This window comes from Melozone crissalis, unplaced genomic scaffold (assembly GCF_028551555.1).
Source record: "Melozone crissalis strain CALT ecotype California unplaced genomic scaffold, PUWL_Pcris_2 ptg000042l_1, whole genome shotgun sequence".
NCBI lineage: Eukaryota > Metazoa > Chordata > Aves > Passeriformes > Passerellidae > Melozone > Melozone crissalis.
In genome coordinates this window covers 36,457,235-36,474,597 of record NW_026535820.1, presented here as the reverse complement: position 1 = coordinate 36,474,597, position 17,363 = coordinate 36,457,235, and the positions used below count along the sequence as shown (strand labels likewise).

At 40.3% G+C, this 17,363-nt stretch overlaps 1 protein-coding gene across 1 annotated transcript; it reads right to left on the bottom strand.

The window, feature by feature from the left end:
- Positions 1–7,029: 7,029 nt before the first annotated feature.
- FRRS1L (ferric chelate reductase 1 like) lies at positions 7,030–15,317 on the bottom strand. The gene is made up of 5 exons (XM_054284654.1): positions 15,107–15,317; positions 13,316–13,400; positions 12,714–12,852; positions 9,122–9,368; positions 7,030–8,711 (listed from the first exon to the last, which is right to left on the bottom strand). Exons 1-5 carry the CDS (start codon positions 15,315–15,317, stop codon positions 8,539–8,541), a joined length of 855 nt encoding a protein of 284 aa, XP_054140629.1. The 3' UTR covers positions 7,030–8,538.
- Positions 15,318–17,363: the final 2,046 nt, after the last annotated feature.

The following is a 17,363-nucleotide window of genomic DNA, read 5'->3' as shown; positions in this document are numbered from 1 at the left end:
CACAGAAGACTGAATCTTGTTCCGTTAACAAGGGGAACGAAATGCATGGTTGTAAGGCAGAGTGGTCAATAGCACCGACACAAAAGTGTTCAATCACTGGAAAAAGCATGCAAAACAGCAGCAGTAGGACTGTGGATGGACAAAATCCAGAGCACTAACTTTCATGGTTATTCCACATGATAACTGTGTGCACAGAACATGAGCTGGATATACAGAGATTTGAGTAACAGAGGAATGTTTGGGATCCATCAGGTTTTGTGACAAATTCCTCACCAGTCCATCAGCTGTCACATAATGCAAGACAAACAGAATATAATTTAAATAGATTTGGTACATGTAATGCCTCTACTGATCATGATGCCTTGGACAGTGCACAAGTAGCTGACACACACAAGATCCATCCTTTCTTGCAGCCTGCAGCTACAGGCTTGCAATAATACTACAAACACATCAAACAGATCACACAGTGTAAAAGCAATACATTTCTTGTTGCTCTGAGCCAACTCTTCTTCCCAGTCCAACAGTAAGGAGGAGTAAGGAGCTGAAATACCTGCTGAAACCTTAACAATTTCAGAAATTGAAGCATCCCTGTTTGAGAGATTAATACGGCTACTTTTGCTTGCTAAGTATCATGGCACTTCCTCGTCTTTGTTGCCAGTTTCTAATATACTTTCATTTACTTCTTTTCTGCAAAAGCCTGTTCTGGCTGCTTCAGAAGCCATTCTGGCCGAGGAACAGGGCAGTGATGACAGTAGATAAAGAATATCCAATTTGTAATATTGCAACTTGATCATATTTGTATCAAATAGTTACAAAAACACAGCACAGAGGTCAGCACAGGAACCTCTAAATTCTACATACTTATAGCAATTGACAATGTGGTTAATACTTTGTTGAAACAGAAATGATCACATTCACTTACAGTTTCATTGTGATTTGCATAGTGGAAAAAAAAAAGGCAGTCTTCTCACATCTGTTAATTTGCTAATGACAGCCTCACTGACTTAAATGGAATTAGGCTAACAAATTCAAGACCATGGCATGGGAAGGAATTATTAACACAGACAGCGCAGAGAGTTCTTTAACCTCATGGAGACTTTTTTCCCCCTTTATAAATGCCATACACACATTTTCTTAGACTAAAAAGGCATTTATTGCAACAGTTTTATAAATATCATTGTCTGTCACTGTCAAATAGCTAACAAGGCTTACTTGAACACCAACATTTAGTATAAAACAGATGTTACAAAGCAATACTTTAGGGCATGCACGGATTGTAAAGTAGTCCCATAGGTCACTGTAATTTCATTATCTATTCACTCAGTGTTATTTTTGCTGAAAAGACTAGAGCACAAAGAAGTTTGGCAAATTCTTCTGGATTACAAAACCTCCATTCTGCACTCCTATCCAACCAAATGCTCATTGACTTCACATGGCTGCTGGGTGTTGGCATACAGAATGAAGCCTGGCATAGAGAATGCAGAACACCACTTAACACTATAGTTACAAGTTTCTTATTTGTATGTTTTATCTGTATATTTGTCTTGACAAAGAACTGAATAAATTCAAAAGGTAGAGATGGCATTTCAGGTTCAACCATTACACTTCATGTAATAAGAAACAAGTGGCAAGAGTTAACACAGTTATGACAGCCAGTTTATTTGCAAAGAGGTTAAAGCAAACCAGACTTCAGTATGTATAAGTCAGAAATACCAAGATATATCAGGCATCAGTTATAACCTAAACAAAACTCAACATACTAATAAAATATATCTGCCTAAATAAAGGGGGGGAACATCACACACAAAAGTCAGGGTCCCACTATTTCGTTTTTCTAATGAGACACCATATTCTGGAGTTAAATACCAAGATTTTTTTTCCTCCTAGGTTTAACTGTGGCATCTGTGCTTCCCTTCTTATTACCCTAATACTCTATATGACAACATTCTTTTGACTTATTGAACTTATTCTTGTTTCAGGTTGTATGCAAAAAAAGTGAAAATAACACTGTAATACGTCTGAGGCTAATTTTTGTATTGAAGAAAGAAGGTGTGTGTATAAGAACTGCAAACAAACACCACACACATAATATCTCAGGTTATATATTTTCTTCCTCTATCATTCTGTCTCCCCAAAATCAGCTAGGAGTCAGGGAACACGTAAGGTTATGTGTTTTCTCTTGTCTCCAGAGGAGAACTTAGCCTTTTTTTTTAGACTATCTTGTATAATCTTGTATAATTCTCAGACTTTACATGCACACACAAATATCTTCAGCTAAATCACACTGCCTAAATATTAATTACACAAAGAATACTTTCCATGATCTAAATCTTACAGATCACTGTTCTGAAAAATCAGCAGGAATATTTTTATTCCTTGACACAAAGTCTAAGTGATTTTTTTCATTTATTTAGTCTTCTACCAGTGCCACCATAGGAAATTAAACTGAATGACGTCAAAACTAGGAAAGAGATATGAAGCTAAACCACGAGTTACCATAAAATGTTCACTTCCCTGAGTAAGCATTGGAGCCATAACAGATTTGCAGCTGCTCAGCACTTCTGAAAAATCCAATTACTTCTTCAAAAATGCAAATATGAATTTAAGAATCATTTAGAAACAGCTAAGAAAAGTACTGGTAATTTTGTAATGCTCTAAAGAGTAAAACACCTTCAGAGAAAAGGTCTTAAGAATGCCACATGAAAGTTCATCTTGTAAGGACATTCCTAATTAGCCTTTAATTGCAGATCAGATCGAGCCTATGTGGAGCAGCAGCTGTTCTAAGATACTGCATATGAAGTCCTGCACTTATTCCAACCCCACACTGGTTTGGAAGAACATTCCTACTTAGCTAAGAAACACAGAAAGAGGGCAAAAGCAACAGTTGTGAATGGCTATGGAACCATGTCAGAGGAAGTTCAGATGGGACCTTAGGAAAAGATTCTTGTCTAAGAAGGTGCCCAGTCACTGCAACAGGCTCTACAGGGAAGTTCAGGGAGCATCTGGATGATGCTCTGAGCCATATGGGTTAGTTTTAGGCAGTCCTGTGAGGAGTACAGTGTTTGTTGGGCTCTAAGATCCATATGGATTCCTGCCAACCTGAGATAGTCTAGGAGTTCTAATCAAAATACTCAGTAATCTAAGGGAAAAAAATCTGTCCCCTTCTTTACAGCAGATTCATTGCTATTGCCAAGTTGTAACACAGATTTTCAAAGCAAGTAATGCCTTTTAAGCCTGCATTTTCACACCTATCAACTCCATAAGCTGCACACATCCTCTCTGACATTTCAAAATTGCACTGCTTTTGCCTCACTATCTAAGCCCAAATTAGGTAAGTTAAGTAACCATGTTGAAGCATATATAACTCTATCAAGCCTACTGTGAAAGTAGAAAAAAAAGTTACTGAAGGGATTGCTTCATATTTATAAAAAAGGTTTAGAAAAGGAAGGTTGACCTAGGTCTTACTATGTGTTTGCAAAAATCAGATACCTGGACATACAAACTGCATATAAATAACTAGATAAGAAAAAAAAAAAGTTAAAAGCTGGAATATGCTTAAAAAATTATTTTCTTTTTTTATTAATTTTTGTACACAGGGACTTGACATCTTCTTTAAAATCTTCCTGTTAGATCCATCTCTATCCTGGGCAGGTTGAGGGAGAGCTGCCCAAAGAGACTGCTACAGAAATACTAATAATAAAATTTTAATTAGGGGAGCTAATGTACAAAGCTGTTAAGATTTAGAGCCCACATCTTTTGATACTCAGACTGCAGCCATCAGGGAGTATCTGCTCACTGGCCATTCTACAAACTGATCAGGTACTCCCTCCCTGCTGCTGCTGCCTAGGGCGTCTTGTTGGGTTTTTTACCTCTGAAGGCCAGATCAAGCCTCCAGCTCTTAACTTGGAGCTTGACAGCAGAGGACATCTTATGGCATGGTCTGACCTGATCATCAGCCATTAAACAGCTGGGATCTGTCTGACAGCCAAAATATCTTTCAAGTCAGACTCTATTCCTTCCTAACCCTACATCAAATAATACTTGGATGAAGACTGTCAGACAGGCACTGCCACACGTAAATTTATACAAAACCAGAAAGCATGCCAAAACCAATAGCCCTTCCTTGTTATTTGTCCTTACTACAAGTCTCTCCATTCTTCTTTTCCAAACTGTCTGGAGTTACCAATGCCTCAGTGTGCAGCATTCAAGCAAACTGCTTTACCAGTTTCATTACATGGGGTTGAAAAGGATCATATCAATCTTGTAAGCCACGCACATCCACAGCCCCATGAGACACTGAAACACTGTAATATTTAAAAGTATTTCTGATTCTGTTATAAATCTAAGGCTCTATGCAAAGTCATCTTTTGTATAAAACACTAACATAATAGCTACTTCTGAAAATAACTGGTATTACACGTTATGTAATCTTCTGAAATACATATTTTGTTCTTGCTATGTCTATTACCAAATACTTTACTTTGGGGAAATTATTTGGAGATGTTAAAACAAGAAGAGGGTGGGGGGAAGTACACCTGCTACACAACAGTGTGCCAAACTAATGAAACCATGGAGTAACAAAATGCCATTTAAATGCTATTAAAGTTACATAATTTGCATATAAACTTTAATTCTGCTTTTGGAGTACTGGAGGGTGCAAACTTCCAACAGACCAAGAAAAGACTTGAAAGGCCAGACAGAAGGTCTACCCTCTAAAACAGGAATAATTTTCTTTTTTGCAAATCTCTCATGCATTGGAGGGATGAGCAAGTAAGAAGAAAAAAAAAAAAAAGAAAAGAACACCTCTGCCTTCCCTTGAACTTATAGCAGTTACTAAGAAATAACTTCTTAGCTATTTAGGACATAGAGACAGCTGCAGGGCTCTTTTTTCAAGATATGGTGCCCCAAGTGAGCTTCAAGACCACTGCCTGGGTGCCATGCTGCTGTACACCACACTCCAGTCATTCTCTAATGCCTGCGCTGAAGATTGGGAAAGTCAGTCCCAAAAACAGCTTTAACATCATTTAACCCAAACTAGGGGTTTCTTCAGATTAGGGAGGCCACAAGTGTTTATTTTCTTACTATCCAAGTAGTACAAAACCCACCAAGACAAGGCCACAGAGGGAGTTCAAACTTTTCCCATCAATATGTTCTCTTTCAAAAACAGAATACTTCCCTTGCAATAACAGAAGACACCATCATCCATTACATTACCAAATCAGTTAGGTGCCTTTTTTTTTGAGGAGGAGGAGGAAATCAATTAGCATTTCACCTATACCTAAAAAAAAAACCAGTTATTTGATACCAGCAATGAAAAAAAGATTATGCAAAAAAAAAAAAAAAAATCTTTCTAATTAGTAGCAACAGTTGAATTTTCAAACAACACCATAGTCAAAATATGCCCTCTCTAAACTCAATGCTTCTGTATGAAGTCACTCTGCAGCAAGAAATTCTTAAAATTAAAGCACTTAGGAAATGTGTTCTTTAATAGTTGTTTGGCAGTAATCACACTAAAGAAACAAAAAATTATTTGGAGTGGGAAATATCTGTCTCCTTTTCCAAAGCACACCTTTGCTTCTAGTTTGTGTTAGTACCAGTCAATTAGACAAAATAATAAAACAAAACATTTTTAAATACCATAATCACTTAAAAATTACTTTGAAGTCTGTTACTTTATACCAACTTTGCATAACAGGGATAAATCCTGCTTTTCAATATTAAAAAGAAAAACAAGAAGACAACATGTGAAAACCAAAATAGTCTCCATGACAAGTTACTATGCCCACTCAAATGTTAAGACTTACCAAATATCATACAAGCTTACATACCACATTTCCCTTATAACCTTCCTCTCCTCAGATGTTTATCCCAACTACCAACTTCTAGATACTCATACCTCCATTGTTTGGCAACTTGAATTCCACAGTCCTGATTTTCCCACTGTGAGGAGGAACTCTTAGATAAACTCAGTGCTAAACTCAACCATCCATTTAAATGCCAGATAATAAATTGTTTTGCTGCTTCCTGTGGCCTTTTATTTCCTCCCTTTTGATTAGAAACACTTTATTAGGCTAATTAAGTACTGTGAAGCTTAGATGAAAGATTTTTTAGAAGTGCACATTTCTGCTAGTACTTCAACAAGAGAAAAATATAATGACAAAAACACAGCACACTGACAAGTAATTTGAAAAAGGAATTAAAAATAATGTAAAATACTTTGCTCTTGCTTCAAATCCTGAACTTTAACCACATCTGGCTACATATGTGTAGAAAACAGATTGACAGCTGTCACACAATTTTACCTTGGTATTATTATTGTCATCTATAACATACCTGTGTGCTCAGGTCCAACCAGGATATCCTAAATCCAGAGCTCTATTAAAGAAGAAAAGAGAAGCCAAACGGGGTTTCTATCCAAGTCCAGTACCTTTAAATCATTAAATTAGCCCTTTAGTGGGTAATCAAGTAAACAGCTGAAACAGTAAAAACCAAGCCATAAACTAAAGCAACCCTCAGGCTCTGAGAAAGAGCTGCAATATCTCAGCTGCCTGAGAGAAAGAATTTACCCTAATGATTTTTTCACTTCACCTGTTTGCTGAATGTAAAGCTCATTATCCAGGCTTTTGTTTATCTGCTCCAGCCAATCTTAAGGCTAAATTACACAGCTGTTGTGGGCCAAAGCAGACCTTATTAGGTGGTCTCTACTTGATCAGATGATAAGTTAACCAACCTGAGAGAAGTAATTTATACTAAATAAAGCTACTGTATGCACTTTAGAAGTTCACTTCTGAATTTCTCTTCCCTTTCCTGAATTCTAGTCCAGTAATTTTAAGTGAACAAATCCTTAAAGACATCAATGAAAATATAAAATATTAATCAATCTTTTGAAATAGGGATAAAGTGTTTGTTATGAAGATAAGTTCATCTTCAATCTAACTCATACACCTTAAGCATATGTTTGAAGAATTCTGAGCCTAAAAAAACTTAGGTCTACAGACATCAATCTGTGAATAATGATGCAAACCCAACCAAGCTAATTAATCATTTTATACTCCATGCAGCAATGAGAATAGAAAAGAGTTGCATTACATATACTTGATCAGATTCTATGTTAGAGAGTCCTCGAGTGTATCACATTAGATAAAACTTTGGCACTAGTTAGACTTCAATTCTACTTAAGTAGAATTTGAGTGTAAGTTGGAAAGTGAATGAGTAACCTTACCTAAGCACATTTGACTGCTATATGTAAACGTGTCATACACTTCCTATTATGTAAAGAACAGAAATTCTTCACTCCAAGTTTTTGTTATAGTCTGTGGCTCATAAATGCATTTTGACACTTTTCATCTCTGTAAATTTTAGCATTCCTCTTGTACTGTTTATTGGTGATGAAAACAGCTAATGTATTTCCTTTTTAGCTCATCTTTTTCCACAATACCTATATTTTAGCAGTGGTTTGATGAACAAAAGATACTGCTGTTCTTATTAATCCCTGTCTTTTCTTACAAGTAATCTCATTTATATTTCTTTGTAAGATTACACCAGCTGCCCAAAGTCACCCTTAACATGAACAGGATTTAGTGGCATACAACACAGAAAAAGAGATTACTTCATACCACTGAACAATTACTTAAAATGTATTTACATGTCAGCAAAATTGCTTTTTTTTCATAAAAAGAGAAAAAATTATTTAATCTATTAGGAGGACATCCTATGGCTTGTTGGGAACTTTTATATTCTGCATGTTTTACAGCTGGTTTTCCAGTATATGGAGAATTTATATTGCTTTATTCTCCCGTCCCCTTGTTTAAATTACTTTATATCTCACTCTTAAAAGAAGTAGACATTTCTTTCAAAAAGGCTATTGAAACACAATAAAGACATTCATCACCTATTTCTGTTGAAAAAAAAAATCATGCTAATGCTTGAATATGCAAGTTTAGTTTTGGAAAGTACTACAGCAAGTACACTTTGATAAATATTAAAAAAAAAAAAAAGAAAAAATAGATTGGGAGAACTATCCACTACTGAAGTGCAGTTTTTATACTGCTGTATTGGTTTCCAGGTCTTAATATTAGAAACTGTACTTGGAGTTGTGCTCTCTGCTTTAGAAGTACCTAACAGCATTGCAGTGTTTTCCCAAATTTGCTTTTTCTAGCAATTTGGAAGGCAATTTTGTTATTTGATAAGATGTCCATCACTAAATTCATCTGAACACACATACAGGCACCCCTCCCAAACACACAAACACACATGTACACACATTGATTTTACAAAAGTCTCATTTTCCTTAAGCAAGTAATCACAACACTGAAAATATTCTCCTATGTGTTCACTGATTTTCTTAAATGATTTGTCACCACTCTGCCACTCAAGGGAGATGGTTATTTCACTCTTCTGAGAAGCTAACTATGTTCAAAAGCAGCTAGATGAGGATGGTGATGTGATATAAATTCCAAAAGAAAAATGCATTGTCCATCCATATAGCCGTCCATCCTGAGAAACTTCCACTGCCAAATTCTTGCTATTTGCCATTGGTCATGGGGTTCCCATCAATAAATAGAAGGTCAGTGCAACAATGAGGAGCAAGCAGAATGGAGAGGAGAAGGTCTGATAGGCAGCCGAAGGCATGAAAATATCTTCATACTTGTAAATGCTGACAACGCGCTCTGACACGGGTGGGGAGTCGATATCATGACGAGTTATAGAACCTTTAGCAGGTAAGGGCAGAAAGAAATAACATCAGATGCAATTTTTTCTATAACTCTGCTGAGGAAACAGGCAGGGAGTTAATTTTCAAACCTATGGAAGCATGCAGTATTACACTGTCAGGGAGTACAAATGAAATTCAAGTAAACAACAAACATCCTTCAAACGAATTAAGAACTTCTAGTTATGAAGTTCTTCTAAATTCAGCTTTAAGAAGTGGGAATAGTAGATATATATCCAGGAAAACAAGACATGTCCTGTCTTTCTTTTTTAAGCCTCATGCTGCCAGAATTTTAGTTCTTTAAAAATAAAAGTGTGGGGAGAGGGTGTATCTAGTAAGAATCACGTAATTGAAAGACATTTATCAATTTTGGCACTTCAACTCAACTTCAAGTTGGTGAGATCAACTTACCCTGGATTGCTGGGCCCCAAGCAAACAGGTAATACCAACTCAAGTGCAAATCCACGATGGTTTCTTCTCGGGGAACATAGACAGGACGCTTGAATCGACACGTTACACGGTTGTTTTCAAAAACCCCCTCCTCATCCCTAGCAGGATTTCTCTGGATTTCTTTAGCCCACTGACCAACATTGTAGAAGTGTTGTATTCGGACTCTTCCGTTGTCATCATGAACACAAGCCATGACATCATCTCCTCCCTACAAGGTTAAAAAAAATTTGAAGATGGAAAACAAAAGGGTCATTAAACACTTCCTTGTTTATGTATATAATTTTAATTATTCAAAGCTAATCAAGACCTGGGATGCTCTTTCCTTCTTTCCAAGTTATATATACACAAATATTTGTATCCCTAATCAGGTGTCTTCAGTAAGATTGAAAAGCATGTTAAGCGGGTAGCAATAACCACATACTGTTACTGCCTGTGAATTCTCTTTTGGATCTTTCTAAGAGTTATTTTACTTAACATATATTTGTAGGATATGATATCACACTGACATCACATAATTAATTGATCCATGGAAGGCTGTTATTTGTGAAATTCTGGCATACTGCTTCATAAAATGTTGCAGTCTTGAATCCCTGATGTGTACAAAATCCACTGCATCAAATCATGGACATAAAACCAATAAACTTTAGTGAGACAGAGGAAACAAATCTACTACATATGAGAAAATAATAGCATTGATTACAGTAAGTCTTTTCTAATCTCTTCTCATGTTCACTTAGGTAACATCATTTCTCATAACTCTTATTTCTTATAAGAAATGTTGTAATAACAGAATACAATATACCACAAGATACAAAGAAAAAAAGCAATCAATATGTGCTTCTTCACTTAGCATAAGCAGCCACCAAAGAACCAAGAGACAGAAGGAAGAAGGAGCCACTTATTTGTAAAGGAAATTCATGGAAATACTAAAGGAGTTGCTGGAGTAGTTACTCAAGGTGGCTGACAGAGTGGTAGAACACAGGGATGAGCAGGAACTTCAGGAGCACTATCTCATAGAAGCCTTAGCACCAAGAGCCATCAGAGCACTATCCAAGCTGGATGAGTGCCACAGCTATCAGTGCTGTATTAAACACAGGCCCTGCTCCTCCCATATCCTTATGATAATGTCATACTGATGAAAGACATGATGCTTGCTACTGTGATCATCCCTTAGTTCTTTATTACAGGCAAAAGAGAGGAAAAGTGTATTTCAGCACTATGGGAATATTGAATGGTGCATTTGTAAAAGATGTGCAAGAAGTGGGTGGAAAGAGGGGACAACTAGGTAAAAACACATGCTTGAACAGTTTCTGCACCTTGGTGCTGCTCCAGACCTTTCCAGTCTCTGTCTTGAGACCATCACTGCTCTCCATAACTTATTTCCCAAGTTTAACTTTTATACATCTAAGCACAAATCCCTCATTCTTAAGCACAAAGAGGCAAAAATAAAGGTGTTTTTACACTGAAGGAAGAAAACTAAAAAGGAAAGAAAAAGGCATTTTGAATCTCAGTTAACAGAATGACATTTCAAAATCCTGCCGAGACACAAAAGCCTGAAAGTGGAAAAGCATAATGTTACTTGAGACAAAGAAATAGGTCATAGAACTTTAAAAAAATCCATTGAGGACACAAAATAGGGGTTTTTTTCCCTTAATTTCTAAAACTATCCAGGCCACACCATTTTGATCAGGGCCTCCAAAGCACAGCCCATTTCTCAGAGCTAAGCTGTTTTGACCCAGAGCTATTTTATCATCAAAGCCTGTGCATCCCAGGACACCAAAACATCCTGGAAGTTATGAAAAAGATGAAGTCAGCAGGAGAGCCAGAGAGGAAGAGAGAGGCTAGCTGGTTAAGCCCAGCTGGCTTATGGGCATTATATGACATGTGGAGCAAATTTGGAAGCAAAACCTTTTACTTTACAATTCTGTTATTCTTTTTACCAGAAGCTCAGACCTAACCTGCTGCTTGCTGTGCCTGCTTTCCAAGTGGCTGATGAGAGGAGAGCAGTGGGACCCTGGGGTCCTCTGCAGGTACCTCAGAGGTACAAACTGGAAACACAATCTGATAGTTTGGGGACAAATACCTAGAGGTGCTGAGCTGCTTTGAAAACCCTGTCGAGTACCTGCATTGGCAAGCTTCTAAACTCTTCTCAAAATTTGGCTGTAAAGCTGTTCTTTACACCAAAACCACAAACTGTTTCTTGTGACATGAACTGTTCTTTATGACACAAAAACCTTCTATTGTCTTGTGTTTATTTACAGAGTCATATTAAAACATATCTAGTAATGCCTGAGAAGCACTTGTCCTCACATTTTCTTTCTATTTCCCATTTTAGGTCAAATGATGCCTTATGTTTTAGCTTTCATATTTTTCAGATTCTGTACTGCATTAGTATATAACTTTGAACTTCATATAAAGTGTTAGCAAATTCTCTTCACAGCTTAGTTAGACAAAACAATCCTTTTCCAGCCAAGAACCAAGGACATTGTTGCAGCTTCAGGCCCAAAAATTGTAAACAAAAATGAATTGAAGAGAGCAATCTGGGAGGATGTGACTTCATAAAACTTCTGTTAAGTCAATGCAAGTCTTCCAATTCATTTTTTTGTGGGTCCTATCCCAGGACATCTAGTTCCTGTATTTTTTCAGACTGCTACTTTCAACACCACAAGAAACACTCCTTTCTTTGACTTGTGATTTAGGACATAGGTCCAGTATTGTTCTATAAACTCAGGAGAGTTTCTGTACATGAACACCAATATTATAAACTGCATTTTAGTCCTAAACATTTTAGTAAGGATCACAGACAAAACATCTTTGCATAAGTCATCAATTGCCCACATTTTTTAAAGTCTACATATTACATGCTTTTGTTTTGCTCATTGAAATTCAATGAAAAGTGAAGCTTTTAAATTAAAAAGTAAATACAGGAATAAGCATAAAACAGAACCCAATAACAATCCAGAGGAGAGAGAAGAAATTTTACCAAGACTGCCTTCTTGAGTATAAATGTTTAAATTAGCAGGAGTCATTTTCTCACACATTTGTGGCTTCTCTGGAACAACACATGGGTATGAAAGAAACCAAAAAATTTCCCAAGTTAAACAAAAGTGAAATAAAAATTTATATTGCTGAAAGTCAGCTGATTTTCTCAAGAATAAAATTATTTGCTATTCAGTTTATGATGTGTCTTTTGCCCAAATTACACTGGCATAAAGCGCAACAGGACATTTCCATGTGAATTGGCTTATCCCTGAGGGCTTTTCTAATGAAAAGGCAAAAAGCTAGTGACATTCAAACATTCAGAGCTGAACTGAAATACTGTTGCAGTTCTCAGAGAAGAAGGGAAAGGAGATGTTAGGAAGGATGAAGCAGTTTTCTGTGAGGCAGTGCTCCCAGGGGGGCTACTGAATGGTGCTTTGTTTTCAGCAAGCCAGTTTTACCTTACGTGCTCTGTTTCTCACCGATCAAATATATAAATGTACATAAACCATTTATATCCCAGCATGTGAAAGTTTGTGTTTATTGCCAACATGAAAAGCTGTACATATCTTACCATTTTCTTGTCTGAGGAAAATCCCACTGCCACCCAGCCATCTGTGTCAGCACTCAACTCAAATTCAACATCAGCTCCAATTCTGCGGTAACTTAGAAAGTAGTCACAAGTCTCTGCATTGCATCCAGGCTTACCATACCTAAATGGAATTGGAAATATACATAACTTTTTCCTTGAAATTTCCTGCTATGGAACTTAATTAAGGCTTTGCAAAAAAAACCTAAAAGAATGTATTTTGGCATAATGGCAGTAAAGCATATATTCTTCTGGACATAAAGTAGCATTAATTTTTTGCAAGTATTACTCTTTTAGTGTATAGTATTCAAACAGTACAGCAAACAATAACACAAAATATTACTGTTGACCTTCTTTGCTCTGTTTTTTGAAGTACTTTATGAAAATACAAGAAAGAACTGTAGGTCCATAACTATGACATGTATTCTTAAATAAACTAATGCCCTCAAATAATATATGATCATAGCTGTATGGTCTTAAACAACAAACATTTATTAAAATTACTATGAAACACCAACCAGAGTCTCCAATATCATCAGTCAGCATCTGTACACATAAAGGTATCTAGACTCTTATCTCAGACTGACCTGAAGCATCCCTTGGTTTTTCCACAGTCATCCACTCTGATTTTTGCGAATGGGTCCACAGGAGGAGCAGTAGGGAAAGGGTAACCTGCATAATCAGAATAAACCCTTATAAAAATACATAAAATACAAGGACTAAAAATCAACAATACTAAAGAGCAGGTCTTCCAGTAGCATTTACTTTGCTGATAACTGAACAGATGAGTGACTACTTTGTCATGTACAAAACCCACTGCTCAGATGGTCCTGGATCCAAGTAACAAAGTAGCATAAATAACTGAAAAGAAAACTTTTCTAAGGTTTCCTACATTCATCAAGGAGAGAGAAGAATGCTGGAGAGCAAAAGTTAAATATAAGGCAACAGGATCATGGACTATTGCAGTGCACTCTCTCCTTGTGCACTCATAGTTCCCTCAGGAAATCCGTAAGGGAACTGAGTCCTTAGCCATAAATGACAGCATTAGGTATAAATGCAGGCAGGGCACCAGATACAAAGCTGTAGGAACTGATACTGAAAAGACCTTGTAATACATCCTCCTTTATGAAGTAAAATAAAACACACATTGCAGTAAAAGGTAAGAGAGTATCAGGGCAGGGAATTGCCTGAAGTTATGGCCTTCAAACACTTGTGATGGCAGAGCCAGAAGAGCCAGACAGTGAGAGTTATGATTCCAAGAGATCCCTTCTGCTGGATTATAGTACCAAAGAAAAAGTGAGAAAGTTTATTAACAGACCTATTCAGCCTTGGGTTGTGGGAGCTGGTGTCTGTTGCATAAGCACAGATATTTTAATAAGACGGTTTTTTTACTTAGCCAGATAAAAACCAAAGTGCTAGTTGTGGAACTAGAAAGTCCTCTGAAAACGCTTCATTGAGTAGGAAAAGTGCTTCATTGAGTGGGAAATGAGCACTACAGTTAGTTCCAGCACCAGCACACAAATTTTGACCTACACAACTTAGGGCATTCAGGAGCCCTGATTTACTTCCCTAGATTTCTGACAATGGTAATGGAGAAAGTATGCTGCTGTAAGCTGCAAATCACAGTTACACTAACTGTATCAAGGGCAGGTAAATTACCCTGCATTAAGAAGTTTGCAGAATTTCACAGCAGCGTGTAGTGGTGCATTACTGAAACACGGGTCACAGGGCATGCAATTTTCTCACTCCTTACTTATTTTCAAATCCATTGAACAAATGGTTTTCCAGGCAGCCTAGCCGCAAAAGCGGTGTTTTAACATTCCACCATTTGTAAATTCAAAAAAAACCCCGCACCAAAAACGCACGACCACGCTGCTTCTTGACACTTTAGGGCATCGCACGTCCTTTCGAAGCCCTCACACCCTAGGACTCCTTTTTACGCCACCAGCCCGGAAAGCTTTGCAAGAGGGGAAAGCGAGGGGCCGCCGGCTGGCCCCGCTCTGCGGGGAGGCGACGGCCCCCGGCCCGAGCTCCCGCCCAGGGGCACGCCCGAGCCTAGGGATGCCGTGTCGGGGATGCCGTGCCCGGGGATGCCCGCGGAGCGAGGCGGCGGCTCTGCGGAGAGCGGGGCAGGGCACCCGGACCCCCCTGCGGCCCCGGCCCCGAGCGGCAGCGCCGGCTGAGGCGGCCGGGCCGGCGGAAGATGGCGGCGGGCGCTGGCCTTCGTGCTGAACAGCGCTGCCACCGCCTCCCGCCCGCCGCGCCCGCTCCCGCCCGCCCCGGCCCGGCCCGGCTCGGCCCGGCGCTCCCTCCCGGCCCGGGCCCCTCGCCCGCCGCGCCCCGCCCGGCCCCGCCGCCCGGCCCGGCCGCCGCCGCACCCTCCTCTGAGAGGTAGCGCAGGTCGTAGAACTCGCTGGCGAAGGTGCCGTACGAGGAGTCGTGGTGCCGCGCCGCCTCCTCGCCGTGCTCCCCGCCGCCCGCCTCCCGCCGCCCGCCGCCCTCCTCCGCCGGGCTGGCGGCGGAGCCGGCCAGGAGCAGCAGCAGCAGCGGCAGCAGCCGCCGCCGAGCGCCGCGGCTCCGCTCCGCCATGGCGGCGGCGGCGGCGGCGGGGCGGGGAGGCGGCGGCGCCCGAGCGCGGCTCCGCGGGGGAGCGGGGGCGGCGGCCGGGGGGGATCCAGCCCCGGCACGGGCGGTGCCGGAGGGACCGCGGCGGTGGGCGAGGAGACGGCCCGGGAGGGTGCTGGGGGGAAAAGGTGTCGGGGCGGCGTGTGCCGGGGATGCGCGGGGGAGCGGCGTGCGCGGGAGAGGGATGCACCGAGAGCGGGATACGCCAGGAGAGGGATGCACCGGGAGAGGGATGCACTGGGAGCGGGATGCGCGGGCGGTCACACGCACAGCCCGGGCAGCACGGAGCCCTCCCGCAGAGACCGCCGCTGACAGTTTGCGCGGTTGTGGCCTTCCCTGGATCACTGATTTCCCGCATCCCACAGCGCGCCCCACCCAGCAGAATCCCCGCCGGCCGCGGACACATCTCGCACAGGCCGGGCACAGCCGTCGAGGGGCAGTACCCAGCCATCCCTGGCTGCCCCCGTGGCCTCGATTCACTAAAGCCTCTTGGCATGTGCTTCGGGAGGATGTGATAAATCCTGCTCAGTAATTGCCGGGCAAACTTAGCTGTTTTCACTTTTTTTTTTTTAAATTAATTTATTTTATTATTATGATTATTATTTCTAATGACTTCTGGGATGGGACTGGAGACACAGCGCGACTTAACATTCTTTTCAGGTAAAACCCCATGGCAGCGAGCGTTCGCTATCTGATTGCATGTTCTTGCTTAGTATTTTATGCAATGTAACTGCAGAAATACCAACGTACTCCAAACCCAGCAGGACTGAAGGAATTCCCAGGTTGCCCCAAAATTGTCTTGGGCTCTGGTATCTGAAGCTGGACTTGCAACTAGGTATCCACGAGTTGATGGAGGAACCATGGGCTTTCATCCCTTGCCTTACTTGGGTTTGGATTGCTGTCTTTTGGCTATAGCTATAATTTTATTTTTGTGTTATTATGCGTGGTCACACTTCCTCCTCTGAGAGCCTGGAATAAAATTTGGGAAAACATCGGGGGGAGGGAGAGAGAGAGAAAGAAGAATGCACAGCAGTCTGTAATATTCTGGAAATTAAAATAACCCTCCATTTAAATATTTTCTATTTGTAGTATCACTGACTGCACTGAGTTACTTTTTGGTGGGGCACTGAGACTGCCCAAGACCTAGGCTACATTAGGGATCGGTTCATTCCTGTGGGCTGAGCGGTGACTTGTCATACTGGAGTGTGCTCAGCTGCATCAAGTGGAGGATGTTAATCCACATCTCCATGGTTTAGTCTGGTGGAGTAGCATGCTATTTCTCACTGCAAATAGAGGAATAGCCACACAGAGGAAGAAAATAAGTTGCAAAAATAATACCAGTTGCATGCAAATTCAACATGTTCCACAGTAGCATGTGGAAAAAGCTATAGGAAAGCAACAGCAAGCTCAACTGCAAAATATTGAGTCCCTTCTCCCTGCCCCACTGAGCTTGGCAAACTTAAGCAGGCTAGTGGAAAACAAGCAAACAAATGGCAATAGAAAAGCCCTTATAAATCAGGCTAACAGGAAAGTAAGGCTGCAGCTTCTTCTTTCTGGCAATAATTAATTTTGATGAAGGCTCCCCATCTCCCTTTTTGAAATAGCTAGCCGAGGGTTGTGGTGCCTGTGAAGAAGCATTTGCTCAGCAAGGGAGCAGCTGTCAGCTGCATGCTGGTTTCTCCTCCCTGGGAACAGGCTTTAGCACACTGTGATATGGGCAATGCTTCACAGTTATCGTAAACACTTAGGATATTTGTCATGTATTGTTTGTGCCTACATGACACCTATCATTTTAAATCTGGCAGCTGAGATATCTCTCTGTGATTACAGTGGAGCTGCACTGATTTTCTAAAGTGAAGATATGGCTAAGAGACTGACCTTCCTCCTAGTAAATCCTTAAAAATTAAAACTAAAATATTCCTGAATTTTTTGTTGCTTAGTAGAAGCTCTTGTGGTTGTCTGAAGGTCGTCCCTGTCTCAAAAATGGGTTGCTCAGGGAAGCCACATCAC

Excerpts from the sequence above, each read along its gene's own strand:
- FRRS1L (XM_054284654.1), bottom strand. The coding sequence starts at position 15,317 with ATGGCGGAGCGGAGCCGCGGCGCTCGGCGGCGGCTGCTGCCGCTGCTG. Across the intron at positions 13,401-15,106 it reads GCGCTACCTCTCAGAGGAGG|GTTACCCTTTCCCTACTGCT; the intron begins GTGCGGCGGCGG and ends CTGATTATGCAG. Across the intron at positions 9,369-12,713 it reads TTTCCTCAGACAAGAAAATG|GGAGGAGATGATGTCATGGC; the intron begins GTAAGATATGTA and ends TTAACCTTGTAG.